General features: G+C 49.8%; 1 protein-coding gene across 3 annotated transcripts; it reads left to right on the top strand.

Moving 5' to 3' along the window:
* Positions 1 to 521: 521 nt before the first annotated feature.
* On the top strand, positions 522 to 16,872 carry KLF9 (Kruppel like factor 9). Of its 3 annotated transcripts, XM_037372795.1 has the most exons (4): positions 522 to 1,274; positions 9,663 to 9,704; positions 11,957 to 12,149; positions 13,736 to 13,843. In XM_037372795.1, the coding sequence occupies exons 1-3, from the start codon at positions 806 to 808 to the stop codon at positions 12,124 to 12,126; spliced, it is 681 nt and encodes a 226-aa protein (XP_037228692.1). In that variant the 5' UTR covers positions 522 to 805; the 3' UTR covers positions 12,127 to 12,149; positions 13,736 to 13,843. The 3 variants fall into 3 exon arrangements, with proteins under 3 accessions (XP_037228692.1, XP_037228694.1, XP_037228691.1); XM_037372797.1 differs by lacking the exon at positions 9,663 to 9,704 and having other exon boundaries at positions 528 to 1,274; XM_037372794.1 differs by lacking the exons at positions 9,663 to 9,704; positions 11,957 to 12,149 and having other exon boundaries at positions 579 to 1,274; positions 13,736 to 16,872.
* Positions 16,873 to 17,765: the final 893 nt, after the last annotated feature.

Raw genomic sequence — 17,765 nt, 5'->3', positions numbered from 1 at the left:
CGGGGGCCTCGCCAGTGACATCAGCCGGCTCACTTCCCATTGGCCGGCCCGTTGCTGGGACCGTAGGGCTTCCAGGAGGGCACTTAACCCGCTCGGCGCCGCGCGGCCTGGGGCCCCGCCGCCTCCCGGAGCAGGGCCGCCGCCGCCGCCTCGGCCGCGGAGCGGACGGCACGGGCGGGGCGCCCCTACGCGGCGTGCGGGCAGCCCACCGCAGCGCCGTCCGTCCCCGCTTCCCCCGCGCCGCTGCGGCGGGACCCTTTTAAGCGGGCGCGGCGGGGAGCCCGGAGTAGCACGCGGCCTGGGGAGGGAGCGCGGGGATTGGCGGGGCGGCCGCCCGGCGGCCACACCCCCCTAGAAAAGGGACGCTGTGAGTGGCGGGGGGAGAAGGTAAACAGAGCCGGCCGGCCCTGCCTGCTGGCCAATCGGGGGGGCGGGAGGGGGCTCCGAACCTGACGTGATGGGACTCGGCGCGGCCGTTCCCGGGCAGGAGCACGCGGGCGGCGCGCGGCGCGGGGCGGGCGGCGGCGCGGCGGGCGGTCTCCTCTCCCCCGGCCCCCGCGCTGGCCGGGCGGGCGGCGGGCGGTGCTCCCCCCCGCCGGCTGCGCGCCGCCCCCGGGGGGCGGCGGTGAGGGACCTGCCCGGCGCCCCGCTATTTATTTTTCCCCCGTTCTCCACCGCGCCGCTCTTGCCCGCACCGCAGACGCCCCGCGCCGCGGGCGGGCCATGGCTGGCGGCGGCGCGGCCGGCCCGGCGGGCGCGCACTGAAGGCGCCCGGAGCCCCCCGTCGCCGGGGCGCGGCCGCACCATGTCGGCCGTCGCCTACGTGGACTTCGTGGCGGCGCAGTGCCTGGTCTCCATCTCCAACCGCTCCGCCGTGCCCGAGGCGGCGCGGCTGAAGGTGCCGGGCGAGGGAGAGGCGGCCCGGGAGCTGCGCGACCCCCGCGACGCCTGGAAGGACTACTGCGCCCTGCTGGCCATCGCCAAGAGCCTGCTGGAGCTGAACAAGTACCGGCCGCTGCCCGCCCCCTCCGTCTGCAGCGACAGCGTCGAGAGCCCCGACGAGGACGCGGGCTCCGACAGCGACGCGGCCACCGAGCCGGGCTGCAGCCCGCCCCGCAGCCCGCCGCCGGGGCCGCCCCCCCGCCTGCGCGCCGCCGGGGACGCCCCCAAGGGGAAGCTGGCGGCCGAGAAGCGGCACAAGTGCCCCTACAGCGGCTGCGGCAAGGTCTACGGCAAGTCCTCCCACCTGAAGGCGCACTACCGGGTGCACACAGGTCAGCGGCGGCGGCGGGCGGAGGGAGGGGAGGAGGGAGCGAGCGCCTGTCCTCAGATGAACCCGGCCGGCGGCGCGCCCGGCGCCCCCTCGCGCCCCCGCGCCCTGCCTTTCCGCCTTGGCTCTGGGGATTCGGGTTTTTTCTTCCTTTCTTCCCTTCCCACCCGCACCCCTTTACCCCTGGCCCGCCGCTCTCTGCCCCTCCTCTCCCTTCCCGCGGCGGTGCCGGACCGGCAGCGGGAGCGGGCGGCCGCCCCGGGCGGGGCTGCAGCAGAGCCTGCCGCCGCTGCCTGCCCGCTGCCTGCGCGGGGGGGGTGCAGCGGGCGCCTCCCGCGGCCGGGGCGGCAGCGCCGGGGAACGCCGAGCCCGCTCGGGGTGGCGGGTGAGGTAGTCACCGGGGCGGCGGGAACGGGGCCTCCTGCCGGTGTAGGCGGGCGGGCACCCGCACGGCGGCCGAACTGCCACGCGTATCCCCGAACCGGGTGGGGGCGGGACGGCCCACGCCGCGCTGCGGACGGGCGCGCGCTGCCCGCGCCCCTCGGCTCCGCCCGCCACCGCGTCCCGCTCCCCCGCTGCGCGGCCCGCGTCTGCGGAGCCTCCCTGAGCCGCAGCTCGCGGCGGCGGAGCCGGGCCGGCGGCCGCGGTGCCGGGGCGGGGGCGGGCGGCGCTGCCGCCGCGCCGCGGGGAAGGGCGGGGGCGGCTCCTCGCGCCGCGGGAGCGGCACTCGGGGCGCTGGCGGGACCCGGGGCCGGCCGGCGCGGGACCCAGCGGGAGGGACGGGAAAACTTAGGAAGCGCGTCCCCTGAAAACCGGTGTCAGCTCCGCGGGCTCCCCCCGGTGGGGCAGCCCGCCGCCGGACTAGTGCCCACAGCGTGCCGGCGCCGCGGCTCCGGCCGAGCAGAAACGGGCGCCGTCCCAGGCGACTGGCCGCGGCTCTGCCCGGCGGTCCTCGCGGTATCGGTGGTCGCGACCCAGCTCAGGCGCGTTCCACGAGGGCTTAATTCATCAGGCTGCGCGATACCCCTGTCCTCGCCCGGGCGCTTTAGAGGGTGTGGCAACATGGAAACCTACAGATAAAAAAAATTCTGCTGCAGCGATTCGTACTTCCTCCGGCTCTGCCTGAGCACTAAGGGAAAGCAATTGTAGAATTTTCTGTGATTTTTTTGTGGTTTGTTTTTTTTTTTAAGCCCTCTAGTGCAAGTGGCTGAATGGAACCCTTTACGTCTCTGAATTGCAATTGGGGCCACAGTGCAGCACACAAAGCTGCTTAAAAATTGCTCTAAATTAAAGGGTTGCGTGGAAGTATGGGAAGGAGCAGATCAAAGGAGACAAGTGCTGCCAACACTTAATTTCACGTGCTTCACGTCTGTTCAGTTAGACGGTCGTTCTTTTCTGGGTTTTGTCTGTTCACAGTGATGGTAAGTGGTGAAGTACAAACCGAGTTGATCACCCGAGGGGTGTGCTGCCAGGCATTGCTGTAGTATTTAACGCAGCTTGGGTAGGATGTGGCCACGTTTGAGCTCCAGCTAAGCTTCTGTTGCTCGGGCTTGCTTGTGAGCCTAGGTGTGTGTGCACTGCAGAGGAGGCGACCCGGTGCAGGTTGCCTACCAGTGCCCTGCTGCCAGATCTGCTGGGTGCTTAGCTCCAGAGATCGGGGGAGGAGGAGGATTACTGGACACGGCTCAGCGCGGTGAGCTCCGTGGTCAGGCAGTTAAGACTGCCTCCATGAGCCAGGAGGGAGGACGTTCAGTGGTGACCCTGTACTGACCTCGGGACCTGTGCCAAGGATTGTTTTGTTACCGGCTCAGAGGCTGCAGCTCTGATGCTCTTTTGGAGGCTGAATGTAACTCGTGCCTTGCAAAATGTTGGCTCATAAGTGACCAAGAAAATGCGTTAGCATAATTTCCACTTACTACCCCATGCTCAACTATCCACCCCAACATGGGAACCAAAGTAGACATTGTCTGGGATAGCATTCTGGGGGATGACATGTAAATTAATGTACTGTACAACCCACATGGTTTGCTGTAAGCAGTAGTGTTATAACAAGTACCTCCCGAAGTGGCATGAGTTTTAGCATGTGCTGCTCACAAGTGGGTGGCCTTAGCTCCAAGTATGAGATGTACCTTCACAGTGTGTCTGTGTAATTAAAAACACTACAGACACCCAGCAGCATTGAACTTCCAGAGCTTCCTGATGTGAACAGTTAATTGTAGCTAACTGAAATGCTAAATGATACTGCTAACGCTGATTATTTTTATAGATGAGAGAACAATTCCTTAGCAACAGTAGGATTCAGTGGGACCTCTGGAATTAATTCATAATTTCATATTGCAGAGCATTAATGCTTCCTCGTTAGTACCATTTTCTTTCCTTTTTTTCATTTCTCTCTTGTATATCTGAGCCTCTTGAATTCATCTGCCTTCCATTTTTTTATTGGGCCACCGACTGGGTTTCTTGCTGCTGTGTAGCCTTTAGTGGAAGTAGGTATGCAGCCACCTGTAGAAGCCTCCTGGTCTTAAACTTTAAATATTTAATCTCAGTCTCTCTGTCTTGGAAAATGGCTCTAGGACTTCTGTTTGCACCTGTGCGCTTGCTTGTAGCCACAGCTCTCTTTACTCATGGATACTAACCAAGCAAGTTGGAAGGCTCTGGATGCTCCTCTGTTCTGTGTAGTGAGAATACAAAAACTCACCAGACCATCTCTACTAAGCTAATGCAAAGCAATAAATGAAATACCAAATACAGGTAGAAGAGTAGGAGACCAAAGACTCTTATGCTCAGAGTTCTGTATTTTATTAATGATTCCTTGTATGTGTTGGTTCAAAGGCATTCCATATTTCCAAGACTAAATTTGTCTATGTAACTGCTTGAAGTTTGGGCCTTTGATGATGACTCTAGTTCGATTTCCAGGCGACACAAATTAGCCATCCATCAGCAATTGTCTTCTGCGTTATTGTAACAGAGACGGGTCAGCAGGTGGCACTGCACGTCCTGTTTGTGCAAACAGCCCCCTTGCTTGTGCGGCCAATCCCACTGCACTCGGCCTGAATTAGCAGAGCAGGATTTGTAGGAGGAAGCCAAGGAAGTCTGAACTCTGTCCCTTCCCGGGGTGATAATCACTCCTCGCCAGACCCCTGGTGTTTCTGCAGTACGATCAGGCACTTCTTCATTCTGTCATATATATGTACTTACATTCGAGATGTATTAACTTGCAAAGACCCGGGGACACAAGGACAAGCATGTCACTCAAACTGAGCTATTGCCTCCCGTGTCCCTTCATAGATTCCCGAAGTAACTTGGAATCTATTAGTTACGTTCTGGTATCTTCAGCAGGCAGAGCGTTACAGGTAAGGTTGTTCTGCGTGAGCTGTTTCCAGTAGCATCTCTGAGGTGCGTGGTGCTCGGCGTAGGTAAGAAAAGATGGCATTATCCCCAGTGGCTTACAAGCCAAAAGCTGTTTGTTGGGAAGGCAGGTGAAGGGATAGCTCTACAACGTGACCATACCTTAGGTTTCCCCATCCCTTACGGGATGGTCTTGCAGGAGTATATATAGTACATGTAAACTCTGCTGAGGTTTGGTGGTGGTAGGAGGGATTATGAGTCATGTGTCCACTTGAGAGTCTTGAACATTGAGATGGTGTGACCAAGCCTTGCAGACTTTCCCTTCAGAGCACAGAAAAATGCCCAGACACATAGGCAAGACGTGCGAGACCTGAGCCCTGAGTGTGTTGCAGAGGTCAGGAGAAGGCAGGGGACTCAGACCAAGAAAATGACAAGCAAACAGCAGGTACACAGAAAGTTACTTGAAAATGCACAGACTTCTCTAAATGGGCAGTTCTAAGGGTTTGATTATGACTGGTAGTGCATAGGGTTATAGTTAGCCTCAAAGGTGATGGTGGGGAGCGGAAGAGAGAGGGATGTGCAGGCCAAAGAGTTTCCAAGGAAAATAAAGGCATATGAGAATAAACAACCCATCTCAGTCAGAACCTCTGGGCAGGCAGCATGGAGCAACAGGCAAGACACTGATAGGGAGAGGGAGAGAAATTGGCAGGAGAAACAAACTTGTAAGGAATGTACATTGTCTATCATGGTGTTGAGTACAAGCCAGTTAAAGGGCACTTGGTTGCTGAGAGGAGATCCTCCTGGTCAGGAAAGAGGGACAGAGAAGATGCTATACAGCTGTTTCGTGAGATGTCTCCTTATACAGGACCTGTAGGAGTTTACTTGCCTGGGGAAGTGAATCCCAGAAGCTTCTCAGGATGTGGTGCTGCAGATCAGTGGGAGGTTCACCTCTGCATCAGGTACCCTTAATTAAGAGGTTAAACACACAAAAACCTAATGTGTGAAAAGTTCTCCCTCTTCAGCTAGGCTTTTCAGCCAGCTGCATCATTGTATAGACTAGGTCCAAACAATACCAAGAGTTTGTTACGTGTGGCATTTGGCTTTCAGCAGTGTTCGGTAGCAGGGTTGTAGGCAGAGGCATGGCTCCCTAGGTTGGTCTGCACAGTAGAGCTGAGCAGCCTTTCTGGTAGAAAGGAAAGATAAGCACTGCAGCTTGCCTAGTACAGCAATCTGGATATCACAGCATTGATCCAGCCCCCGTATCAGTTTGGTTTTGACTGTGCTGCTTTGTTACTTGTGTTCTAGATTATCAGTAGCTCGGCAGACTGGTCAGATGCTGATACGCTGACAATCCTCTGCTCTCTGGGGGCCTTTCGGGGTATTTTGTGGGAGCATAATTTGAAATTTAGCCTTTTAAGCCCTTCTTATCCAGCTCATGCAATGTCACTTCAGATCTTTAGATCCTTTAGAAGAAGACTGAAGAGCCGAAAGTGGAGCCACCAGGACATTTTTTGCTAAATTCAGACCTCCATCTGAGATGCCCATTCTCATGGGTTAATGAAATGTGCGAATGGCTGGAGTTCTAACAGGAATGTTTCTAGGTCTTGGAGAAACATGATCCTACTGACTGACTGGAAGCCTTGCCAGCTAAGTAAGGTAGGCAAAAGTCTTCAAGATTAAGTTCAGTGTAGCCTGACTCCCAGTGTTTAGTTGGTTTTGGTTTTGAGTTTTTTCCTGCTAAAAATAAAAACTTTAAGGACGTGTATGTGTCACAGTGGGAAAGCATTCCAGGAAGATTGTATATTAATTGAGTTGACGTAAAGCAGTGGACATGTACAACAGAAGCAATGAACAGGCATCACCCATAAGAGTGCAAATACTGTTTCCAGATGGATGTGTTGAAAATGCAGCTTTACCGAGTTTCTGCACGCTGTTGTGCTGTGGCGCTGAAGACTGTGTGGTGGGTGTCACCTGCTCTTGTTAGCTTGTGTGTCTTGTAGCCCTAGCTGTTAGGATCCCTGCAGGAATGATCATTCCCCTTCATCACCTGCCATGCTGGCATTGCACAGCTCCCAGACCTGCAGCTGTAAGAGCAGGGAGAGGCCAAGTTAAGGTTAAACAGCCAGACTCTGAGGTAGTGATGGCAAAGCACACTTCATATACTGTTTACTTGTGATAGCGTAGTTCACCATCTATATTCAAGTAGCAATGACTGTGAATAGCCTGAAAGCGCTCTGTAAATATCTTAAACTTCAGGGAAGAGCCTGTTGAAACATGGACTAATCTCATGTCCATATCTCAAATCTCATGTCTCACTGGGGATAATGCCATCTTTTCTTACCTACGCTGAGCACCATGCACCTCAGAGATGCTACTGGAAACAGCTCACACAGAACAACCTTACCTGTAACGCTCTGCCTGCTGAAGACACCAGAATGTAACTAATAGATTCCAAGTTACTTCGGGAATCTACGAAGGGACACGAAGCTCAGTTTGAGTGACATATCTCATGTCTCTCATAAAGAGAGACTTTGTGAAATAACAAAAAATACATCATTTCTCTGAATGAATGTGAAATTGCATTCCTCTTTCCTCTGCCAAAAATGTTTCCCCTTAGCAAGTATTTACTCATTCCAACAGGGAAGAGCTTAAACCCAGTGCTCTTCAGTCCCAAGTAAGTGCCCTAAGCACCAGGCTAGGAGGTGGTCTTTCGCTGTTGCTAAGTTAATATTTAAGTATTGCTGCATAACAGAGGTGGTTCAAATGGAGGTAAGATAGGAAAGGGGAAGAGGTAGGAACTTGTCCCATGTACCCAAGAGTGTACGGCTGAGGGCACTCTTCTCAACTATGAAAGTATAGATGTAACTCTGGCTGCTCTCAGGTAGCTTCCCTGACTGGTGTGTTTGTGTGTACACACACACAGAAAGCCTTTTGTATGGCAGGCAGGAGGGATTGTGATCTGGCAGGGAAACTGTAATGATGTCCCTTGCATCTGATGCTGTGTCACGTGGAGGTAACTGCAAGACTGAGTCTTGCCGGGATTTAGGTTCCCAGCAGCACAGCAGTGGTGAGGTTTTAGCAGGTGGGTTTGCATCTGGCCTTCTGAAAGGGACTCAAACACGTGCATATGCATGCAGCTGTTGAGTGGTTGTTTTGAGGATGTCAGAGCAGTCGAAATACTTGCTGAAAGCGGCATTTTAACACCTGAATTGTCCTGTAGTGTTTAGTCCTGAGTGCTGGCAGAATAAACCCCTTGCTGCAACCCATCCATCCATTGCCTGTCCCATAAGCAGTGTCTGATCTGTTGCCTGACCTGATGGCTGTGGTTTAGGTGTTGCAGAAGCCCTTGTTCTAGGCACACGGTACCTAGCATCCTCACTGCAGATGTCCCTCTGTGTTTTTTCATACCAGCATCTGTACCTTGTGGTTGCCATGTGTTTTGATGACCTGATTTTGGAATATCCCAGAAGAAAAAGACTGTTCAAAAAGAGAGCCTCTGCTCTCTCTGCCCCAAAGTGGATGCAAAGATGTCTGTAAGATCCGTGTTCACTGGAGTATCTTGCATGTGAACGTTTGATCAAAATCCTGTGTCCCACAGGAAATTGCTCATTCAGGGTGTGTGGGGCAAGTGATGCTCTGGGAGGGGGAAGTAAGAGAGACTTGAGATACAGCTAGTCTGAAGCAAGGAAGATAGCCTGCATTTTATTTTTTTCCCTCCTCCTTGCAACAAGCTGGACTATGTTCTTGACATCCACCTACAGAACCTGTCATACTTCAGAAGACACTGAGACATACAAGAGTGGTGGCTAAGTGGGATCACAGGGAAGAAAAAATCAAAATTGCTTATCATTGTCATCTCTAAGTCAAGTATTGTGGTACAGGACCAGTTATTCCTAGGGCACCAATATTTCTTTGGAAACTTTAGGCTCCAGCAGCCACAGAGGTACCAAGGAGGACCTTGGAAGATGAAGGTGGGGATTAGATTCTCTCATTTGAACCATGCAGAGCCAGTTATGCCAGTCCTGTTTTGCCAAGTAGTTTTGCTCCCTGCTGGTGGCCAGAGATGTTGCTATTTGGGCTTTCCTTCCGTATTTGTGTGCTTTCCCTTCTTCCTCTTTCCCATCAGCTGCCCGGCAGGAGGGGTCAGCCCTGCAGCAGTTCAGTTGGGCTGGGCTTCAGGGCAGGTGCCACAGGCAGGAGGTGTCCCTGCAGCAGGAGGTACTGGCTAGCTGTGCCATGTCAGCCGCTGGGCAAGGTGGGAGCCATGCATAGACACCACACCCCAGAAGTCAAACTCTGAACCATTCTGCAGTTTTGATTCTTAAAATAGTTGCTGCTGTGAATACTGGGCAGCACAGTCCTACCATGTGCTTGGTGGTGTCATCTTTAATAACATAGGCCAGTCAAGGGTGTCTAATGAGGTGTCCATTCATGTAGCTGTAGCTACAGTCCATTTAGTTTTCTAGTTAATGTGTAAAGTAGCATCATTAACATTATTTGACAGCAAACTGTTCTTCATTAGCTAGTACTGATGCCAGACTCCGGACTCATGGTTGTGTCCAGCCTCACTTTTGTCAGCGAGGAAGACAGTGTGAGCCTAGCAAATGGTTCGTCGTTGCCGGGCTTCCATCCACACCAACAACAATCTCCGAATGTCTTCTGTAATGCCAGTGCTCATGCAATTTCAGTAATTCATGTAAAATTAGTACTTCATTTCACCACAGATGCTCAGTGTGCTGCAGTCCTAGTGCATGTCCTGTTACATGCCAAGTGATTTTCCCAAGTGTGTGATCATTGGCTTTGTCTTCAGCTTTTTCAAACACAGCCTCCCCTCTCACAGAAAAGTCACTCAGAACTTCTCGTCCCCTCATTTGTCCAAATGAATTAATCTTTGTTAAAACCGCTGTGAGCTGCAGCTCTGAACTTCAGTCATCCACATCTAAAGCAGCATTTTTGTAGTGAGCAGGCAGATGATGAATGAGGATACCAGTACTACCTGTACTATTAACAAGTCTGCTAATGCCTACTCTGTATTCTTTTCCAGAAACCTTTCCTGCGCAAGACTACAATATGAAGAAATCCCAGGGTAGGGCAAAAAGCTAAATAATTTACTGTCTATTCAGAATAAAATGGAAATGGAATAAAGTGGACCTGCCTCAGGGCATACAAAGCAGCTTGGATACAGAGTTTAAACTCACAAAGAAGAAACTAACCATTTGCAGTAGAGGGTGGTGAGAAGGAGCAGGGAGACAAGGTCAGGTGAAGCAAGAGAACAAAGATCAAAAGGATCTATAGTGGCCTTTGTATCTGTATGGGATTTAAAGCAGGTCAGGCCTTCTGGAGTTCTTTAGACTCCATAGAAGACCTCTGAAGAGTCACTGCTAGCTTGTGCTCAGCATAAACTATGCCTCTTACTACATTCCTGGTAGCACCCAGGACGAAGAATGGGAGTTCTGCAGATGTACCTATTCCTATAGCCTGTAAATCAGTTTCTGTTTCACTTGTTAGTTCTGTAAGTTGCCCTGGATATATGTGTATATATATTTTTTTTTTTAAGTAATTATTTATATCTTTTGTCTCTTGTGTTCAGATCATACTGCGTGTAGTTTTAAGATACCATGATATTCCATTGGTTCTTCCTTCATCTCTTGATGGAAATCCCATCTAAGGCATGTCTTAAAGCATAAGTAGCATACTGCCACCATAGGAAGCTTGCATAAACCTCTTTTGATGGTTCATTCTGCTTGTTTCAAGCTTTAGCATTACTACTTCCAGAACTAAGGGGAAAAATCATATGGAAAAGGTATTTCTTGACTGAGACATGACACAGGAATCTGTATCTCCAGATGGAGACAGCACTAGCTTGCATTGCAGCTCTGTGGGCTGTTGCCTGCCTGGCTGTGTGTGAGTTGCAAGACCTATTTGCTCAGTGGACTCTTACACAAGCATCTCTGCTGCTTTAAAAAAAGGCATGTCAGATGCAACCAGCAAATACAGCAGCTGTTTTTGCTGAGTGGGCAATCATCACATGTCATCAGGTGTCTCTACCTTGCCTTAAAAGCTGCCTAGACACACACTGTACACCGGCTCTGCACCTATTAAGTCTGTCCCTGAGGCCAACCCTCTAGGCTGGTGTCTTCCGCTACAGCTTTGTAACCAAGGGGAGCAGCAGATCGTCAGGCTTGGAGACACCCCCAGAGGGCCTGGAATAAGCCTCCCTTCCCCCTTGTCTCTCTGTTCTGAGAAGTCTGGAGCTTAATGCATCCTGATGCCAGGGATTATACCTGGTCTGCTTTTGTATATGCACCTCCAAAGTGGCTGTGACAGCCTCTGTGGGCTTGTGTCGCTGAGGTGGTGGTGCCATTCTCTACCACTGTGCCTGGGGCTTAGCAGTGGGTGGTGGGTGCTGGTGGTGGCTCTCATGAGTCTGAGGGAGCACAGCCAGCTGTCTCCAGCAGCCATCTCTTCTGCATTCACCATCCTGGTGCATGGCAGCTCTCGTCAGTAGCAGGGCATGCCTCCACCGTGCCAGGCTCCCTGTGGCCTTTGGCGCGTTCGCCCTGCCTGGCTCAGGGCTGGTTCCCTGGGGAGTGCAGTGCCAAACTTATACAAGGGATCCTGAGCAAAGCCTGCCTTTCGCCAGAGCTTTGAGGTTATGCTGCAGGACCTAGAAGCGTTTTCCACCTGGCATGTGGAGTGGGTGAATTCCAGTAACCGGGCTGCATTTTGTCTTCCCATCTGTAGTTCTGGGAGGGCAGGGGGAAGCTCAAGGGCTATGTGGAGCCAATTCAAAACACTGCTTTTAGGCACCCTGGTTGGATAGTACCATGTCTAAAATGTAGGTGCTGCACCCCAAGAGCGTGATCCTTGTTATCCAGCCTAAGCACTTGTCTCCATGTAGTACAGTCAGGCACTTCTGCAGGCCAAAGAGCTGTCCTGGGGTGGGTGGTTGGAGATGCAGCTTCTGGGCCTGAGGCAGGATGCCTGAGCTGCAAGTGCCTGACATAGAGCCATGTACTGGATGCCTTCACACATGCAAGAGGTATAGCGCTTCTACTTTCCCCGGGAGGAGCTAGAAAGCTGTTCTGCACCTCCCGCTGCTGCCTGCTTGCAGGAGCTGCGACAGAAACCGTGAGATAGATAGCAAAAGAGCAGCACAAGTGAAACACTTGCCTCAGATGCCGAGGCTGGGCGCTGGGCAGGGCAAAGCCAGGGGAGGATAGTGGTATGAGCACTCGGTACAGCTCCTGGTGCTGCTTGGCCATGTCGCTGCGGTCATGGCCTTCATGCATGTGTGAGCCTACATACTGTTTTAATTAATTTCTTTTGTACCAGCAGTGGTTGTTCAGAAGGGCTTCCAACCGTGTCTGAATGCATACAGCAGGGAGCCAAGAAACCTGTTTATAAAAAAAAAAAAAATAGCCCTGGATCAGGATGGCTGGCAGCCGTGCCTGCACCGGGCTCAGGCAGCAGGCCGGTTTGGCTCCCTCTGCATCCTTCTGCCCTGACCAAGGACCAGCATCGCCACGAGGTAAGGGAAGAAAGCATAACCATGCTGCGGCTGCCCAAGGGACTGCTGCACCCTGCGCGGTCCTGCTCATCCAGTTGCAGCTCTGCTGCACACTGGTTGGTCTGGGATGGAGTAGCCGCCTGTCAGGGAGCACCATATCATTAGGAGCCTAAACTGTGAAAACGGCTGTGTTATTTAAGAGAAGCTCACTAGGGCTTTCTGGGCCCACGATGTAGCTACATCTCAGCTTACCTGGTCTATCCTTATCCTCCTGGGCTTTTTGGATGCCATCAGACACTCCCCCCACCTCTTTTATTCTCCCTACAGCTGTGCCATTCTTTTCTAATGCTGGCTGGCCTCTTTGTGTCTGGGCTGTTCATTGAAGCCTTTAGCCTTTTTTGCTGCTGTTGTGTCTGGGGAGGACTCCAAGGCACACTTTCTTGTAAACTACTCCTTTTTTTGCAGTCTGTAAATGTAAAGCAGGCTCGCCTGTTGTGCCAAACTTCACAGTACCAAGAAATACTGGAGTTCTTGAGTTTCCTTCCAACTCTTCCAAGCTGGAAAACTCCTGGGATAGTTTTTATAATTTCATGGTTGACTATAAATAGCTGTCACATAGCTGTCACTTATATTCCCTTCAGGAGGCTCTTAAGAAAGGGAATTAAGACATCAAACTGCAGCAGTGTGTGATGTCTGTGACTGAAAGCTTTCATGTGAACTTAAGCACCATTGATTTCTGTCTGTGCCATGGACTAGGGTCAGCTTTGCTGGTCAGGAGATGCTGTGTCTGTGCCTGTAGGCACAGCCTGTGCAACCCACAGAGGTGACCTGCAGGGATGTGTCGTGCCAGGAAGGTTACAGTGAGTGCTGTTCAGTCCTCACACAAAAGCAAAGGCGTGGTGTGGTTTAGGTTAAAATATTTGGTTTAGTTCTTCACCATCATAGCAAACATTTATATCAATATAGTTGGGAATAATGAGGCAGTTTTCCTGTCCTCAAATCAGCCATCTAGGAGACAGACACTCTGGAGCAGCTTGGATTTCTGGGGGAAGGGAGGAGAGGGGGCATGGGACTTTTCTTTGCAGCCGCAATGGTTTTGTTCTATGTGTTAGCAACCCAAGGCTGCACTGCTTTCCCCAGTCCTTCCCTGGTCCGTTCTCCCAGGGCTAGAATGACTTGTCTTAGGTGAAAGATTTTTTTTGGCTTCTTTTCTAGTGGTTACAAATTATTTTATTCAGCAGAATGGAAGCGTCAGAGGAATAATATTGGCGCTCTGTTCCCATACCACCATAGTGAGCCTGACATGAAAAACGTGCAGGCACAAGCAGAGCTCATCTGTTGTTTTGACAGTCTTTGGGGTCATGTAAGGTTCTGCATCGGAGTGTGAGTTTCATGCGGTTGGAGGGATTTGGCTTCTGCTGGAGGTGAGGCTGAAACCTGATGAAGCGAGTCATCAACAACTCCACAGACGCTGGCACCATGGCAGGAAACAAAAGCAGCTTTTTCCCCTCAGCAGCCTGTTCCCTGGCTTGTTGGCGAACCTGGTACGTGCCTCCCTGCATTACCCCCACCCCCTGAAATGTCTTGTCATCCTTCCCTCTCTGCAGGCGAGCGACCATTCCCCTGCACGTGGCCTGACTGCCTTAAAAAGTTCTCCCGCTCTGACGAGCTCACCCGGCACTACCGAACCCACACCGGCGAGAAACAGTTTCGATGCCCCCTCTGCGAGAAGCGGTTCATGCGGAGCGACCACCTGACAAAGCATGCCCGGCGCCACACCGAATTTCACCCCAGCATGATCAAGCGATCCAAAAAGTCCAGCTCCAGCAGCTCCTTGTGAAGGCAGGGCTGGCCCAGGGAGGGGAGTGTGGAAGGCAGGGGAAGCGAGCTGTGGCAAGGATGCAGGCAGCAGCATCAGAGCATGAGCATCGGCTGTGATGCCAGTCACCCTTGCCATCCAAAAGCACATGTAGCCAACATTAAAAAGAAAAAAAAATACTCTGTGCCCCCCTCCCTGTCCTCCACCTCCCCACCCTGCTCTGATAACAACAGTCTGGAGCAAGTGGACTGCAGGGTGAGAGGAGGGGAAGGATAGCCAGCAGAAGGGGCGACCACCGCCTCTAATGTAAAGTGTTGATGCTGGTGTACATACATCTGACTGGATGGTCTGGCCTGTGCCACCACAGTAGCATGACCCCAAGGTCTTTGTGATTGCTGTGTCATGAACATGTTTTGTTGAACAGTGTAATGCTGCTTGTATTTAGAGTTTGTCAAGTAAAAACACTTTCTGAGTCACGTAAATAACTCTCAGATAAAAACTCCATAGCACATTGTAGAAGTGGGTTTATTTCTGTGTCAGAATGATCCTGCATTTAAAGAGACTGTTAAGAGAAACATTACGTATGTTACTAATCATGTCTCATTGATATACTGAGGTAAGGTGAATTTATACTCAAGAAGGCCCATTAAAGTAAATGGGTCCTTTTAATTTTTCTTTGTATTAACTACACTTTTGAATATAAGCTGTACTTTTCCAGTAAAAACATGTATAATTCAAGAAGATACTTAAAGCAAAAAAAAGCCCCACAACAGCTCAGTCGTTTTCTGACCATATGTGTATTTAGCTGTTATTCACTTACCTGGAAAAATACAAGCCAGCCTAGATAACGTGGCATGGGCGTGGGAGCAGAAACTTATGTCTCTCACTTGATCCTATACTTTTATTTTGTCAATAAATACAGTACTGTACTATAGAAATGCCACTAACAGTGCTTTATTCTGCTGTGTTTTGTTTGAATGGATGCATAACAGCAGCTACCATCTTTATAAACTGCTGCTTTTTTAAAGGCTTTTTCTCTTCGTAAACTTGCCTTAAAGATTTATTCTCTTCATACCTTTGCCTAACTCCCATGGGAGTTGTGTGTGCTTATGGAGAGAGTAGACCTTTCCTTAAGAGCACTCTGCTAATGGAAACAGCTGAAATTATTGTAAGGAGCACTTCAAAAGGGCTCCTGTATCTCTGGATCGCCGTTTCTGTAGAGTATGGGGAAAAACCATGAGCTAATTGGAAATACAGGACGGGAGCTGTGTCGTAATACTCCTTACAACATAAGCTTCTCTTGGTACTTTGTGTTGTACCCGTGTCATGCATGGCACGTCAAACAGTGATAAAGGCAATATTAATTTTGTTTTAAAGCTATTTTTTGCTCTTTAAAAGGAGCAAAAACATCACGGAAGGAAAACTTTCTCATGGTCATTTGCTATTTCATTGGGGGGTTTTAGGTTACAAAGCATGAACTGTAAGAGGTTATCAGTGATAGCCCCCCCCCCCTCAGCTGCATAAAGGGAGGAGAATTCTGTTTACACATTATTTTTTCCAGAAACATTCTTGTCCTGTTTGTTTTTTACCCCTTCCTCCAGAAGAGGAAGGGCAGGTGCAGCCCTACTATAGGAGACTTAGGGCCAAATTCATCTCATGAGTAATCACACTGAAACCCAAAGTGTTTCCACTGCAGATGAATTTAGGTTGTCTTGTAAAATTCTGTACATAAAACATCTTGTTAGTACATATGCAATTACAGTATCTTACTGTTTTACGTGATAAAAAGCTTGCTTCCTAGTAACAAACATAAAAAACTCAGAGATTAGGGTGTTTTCTTCTACAGTTGTATAAGGCTTTCAGCATTAGAAATCAGTTTGCATTCAGTGCTTTTACCTGTGTAGTTTTATGATAAATTCCATGTGAAGAGAACTGCTTTTAAGGCATTGGGGATATTGAGCAGTCTGGGATATGTTTTCTTCAGTGAAGACATCAGGAAACCAAGCACACTTTCTACCTCCGTTTCAGCTTTTTGAAACATTTATTTTAGAAACCAAACTTTAATTTTTGGTGTCCAAATTGAGTTATAGGGACATGAATTCTTCCTAATAAAAATAGGTAGCCTTGGTATTTCTGTTGATCTAGAAATAAAGAAAGCGTTCTGCTTACCAGTACTGTTAATGCTGCCTCATTGAGTGGGGTCAGGGCCACGTGCAGCCTGGTGACATTCAAAGGTGCATGCACATTTGTCTTCATTTTCCTCTGTGAAGATCTTGCAAAATTTTGAGTCTGCAGTCTGGGTTGTTGCCATATTGTAGGACAAATGCAACACTTGGAAAATTAAGGCCTGATCCTGTGAAATACAAGACCCCTTCACATCCTGTCAACCACAATGGGAAGCCACAGCTGATAAGCAGCTCCTAAATCAGCGTGTCAGATGTTTGATCACTTGGCTACCAGGATTAACCGATACATGGAAGTAAATGGCCAGATTTATGGTTTCCATCTTGCATATTTGGGGTAGAATGCACATTTAAACAAATGTCGTCGTTCCTGCAACATCTGAAAGAATTGACTGGGGGTGGGGTGGGGGGTGTACTTTGGTCCATGGGACAGTGGGACATACAGGCGTATGCCGTCATTGCATGTGACAAGATCCTGTTTCTGAAACAAACTTTCCTAAATGGTAACCCATTTGCTGTAATGTATGCTGTATTTCAGCATTGGAGAGAGGATTAATGTGATTCATTAACCACTAACAATACATTGGGAATAGTCAGGTTTGGAGATTCTATTTTGTTCATTGGGGATTTGGGGGCTTTTGTTTTAATAAAAGCAAATAATAAAAGCTCCAACAAATAAACTGCAGGTTAGTTCTTTGCATCTTGAACTTAAGTTTTGAAGAGTGTTGCAAGTGTTGGAAAAGAAAAGGAAAATCGGGTTCTCTAATACTGTATGTACTTGTATGATTTTGGAAGTACTTAGTAGTTAGGACAGCTCTTCTCCTTGGTTAAGAAAGCCCATTACTATAGAAAAGTCATGGCTTTAAAGGTATAACTATACAACATACTTCTTTTTTTAACAGTTTTACATGACCTGTATTACAGATCTGTTTTCAGTTTGCAGATGGACTTAGCCCAGCATACACCAGACTGGACACGTACTTCAAAATGCTGTTTTACAGACTAGTAATCTGTAACACTGTAAAATACCAACTTCCAACAGTTTAATCAGTTTTATTTTTGTACAGTATTAGTATCCTTTATAAGTTATTTTGCTGTCCTGTTTTGTAAATCACATAAAATTGTAAAAAAAAGAAAAGAAAAAAAAAAGTAGGCATAGATGTTTTTGTACATATGTATATATATATTGTCCAAATAAATAAAAAAGCAATTAAAAAAAAAAAAAAAGTTGTTTTGAATGATTGGAGTCAAGCAGTGGTCATCCGAACCAGTCTGAATGATTATGAAAGGAATACTGCTGCACATGATGAAATCTGTGAGTTGTGGCGTGCAAGCCAGCTTTGAAGATCTTGGTGTTGCTGGTCATTATTTAGCATGGGTCTTGTTTTTCTAATTTTCCTAGGTGATTTCACAGGTATTCTTCCTGCTGGTACTGCAGGGAAATGGAGAAACAACTTGCAGAAGGGGAAAAGCATCCCCTCACCAGCATGTTCCAGTTCCCAGGAAGTCTTGCTCCTTTTCAGTGGCTTTAGAGCTCAGACTGGTGCTCTCCCTCGCACCAAGCAGCCGCTCCATGAGCTAGTGATGCTTCAGCCTGTGCAGGCACACTGCTGCCTTGACATTTCCATGGGTTTG

This window comes from Falco rusticolus, chromosome Z, assembly GCF_015220075.1.
Source record: "Falco rusticolus isolate bFalRus1 chromosome Z, bFalRus1.pri, whole genome shotgun sequence".
Classification (NCBI taxonomy): Eukaryota; Metazoa; Chordata; class Aves; order Falconiformes; family Falconidae; genus Falco; species Falco rusticolus.
The sequence above is the reverse complement of the archived record's forward strand: the minus strand, read 5'-3'. Positions and strand labels throughout refer to the sequence as shown.

Coding starts and splice junctions, on each gene's coding strand:
- KLF9 (XM_037372794.1), top strand. CDS start 806: ATGTCGGCCGTCGCCTACGTGGACTTCGTGGCGGCGCAGTGCCTGGTC. Junction 1,275..13,735: donor GCACTACCGGGTGCACACAG/GTCAGCGGCGGC, acceptor CCCTCTCTGCAG/GCGAGCGACCATTCCCCTGC.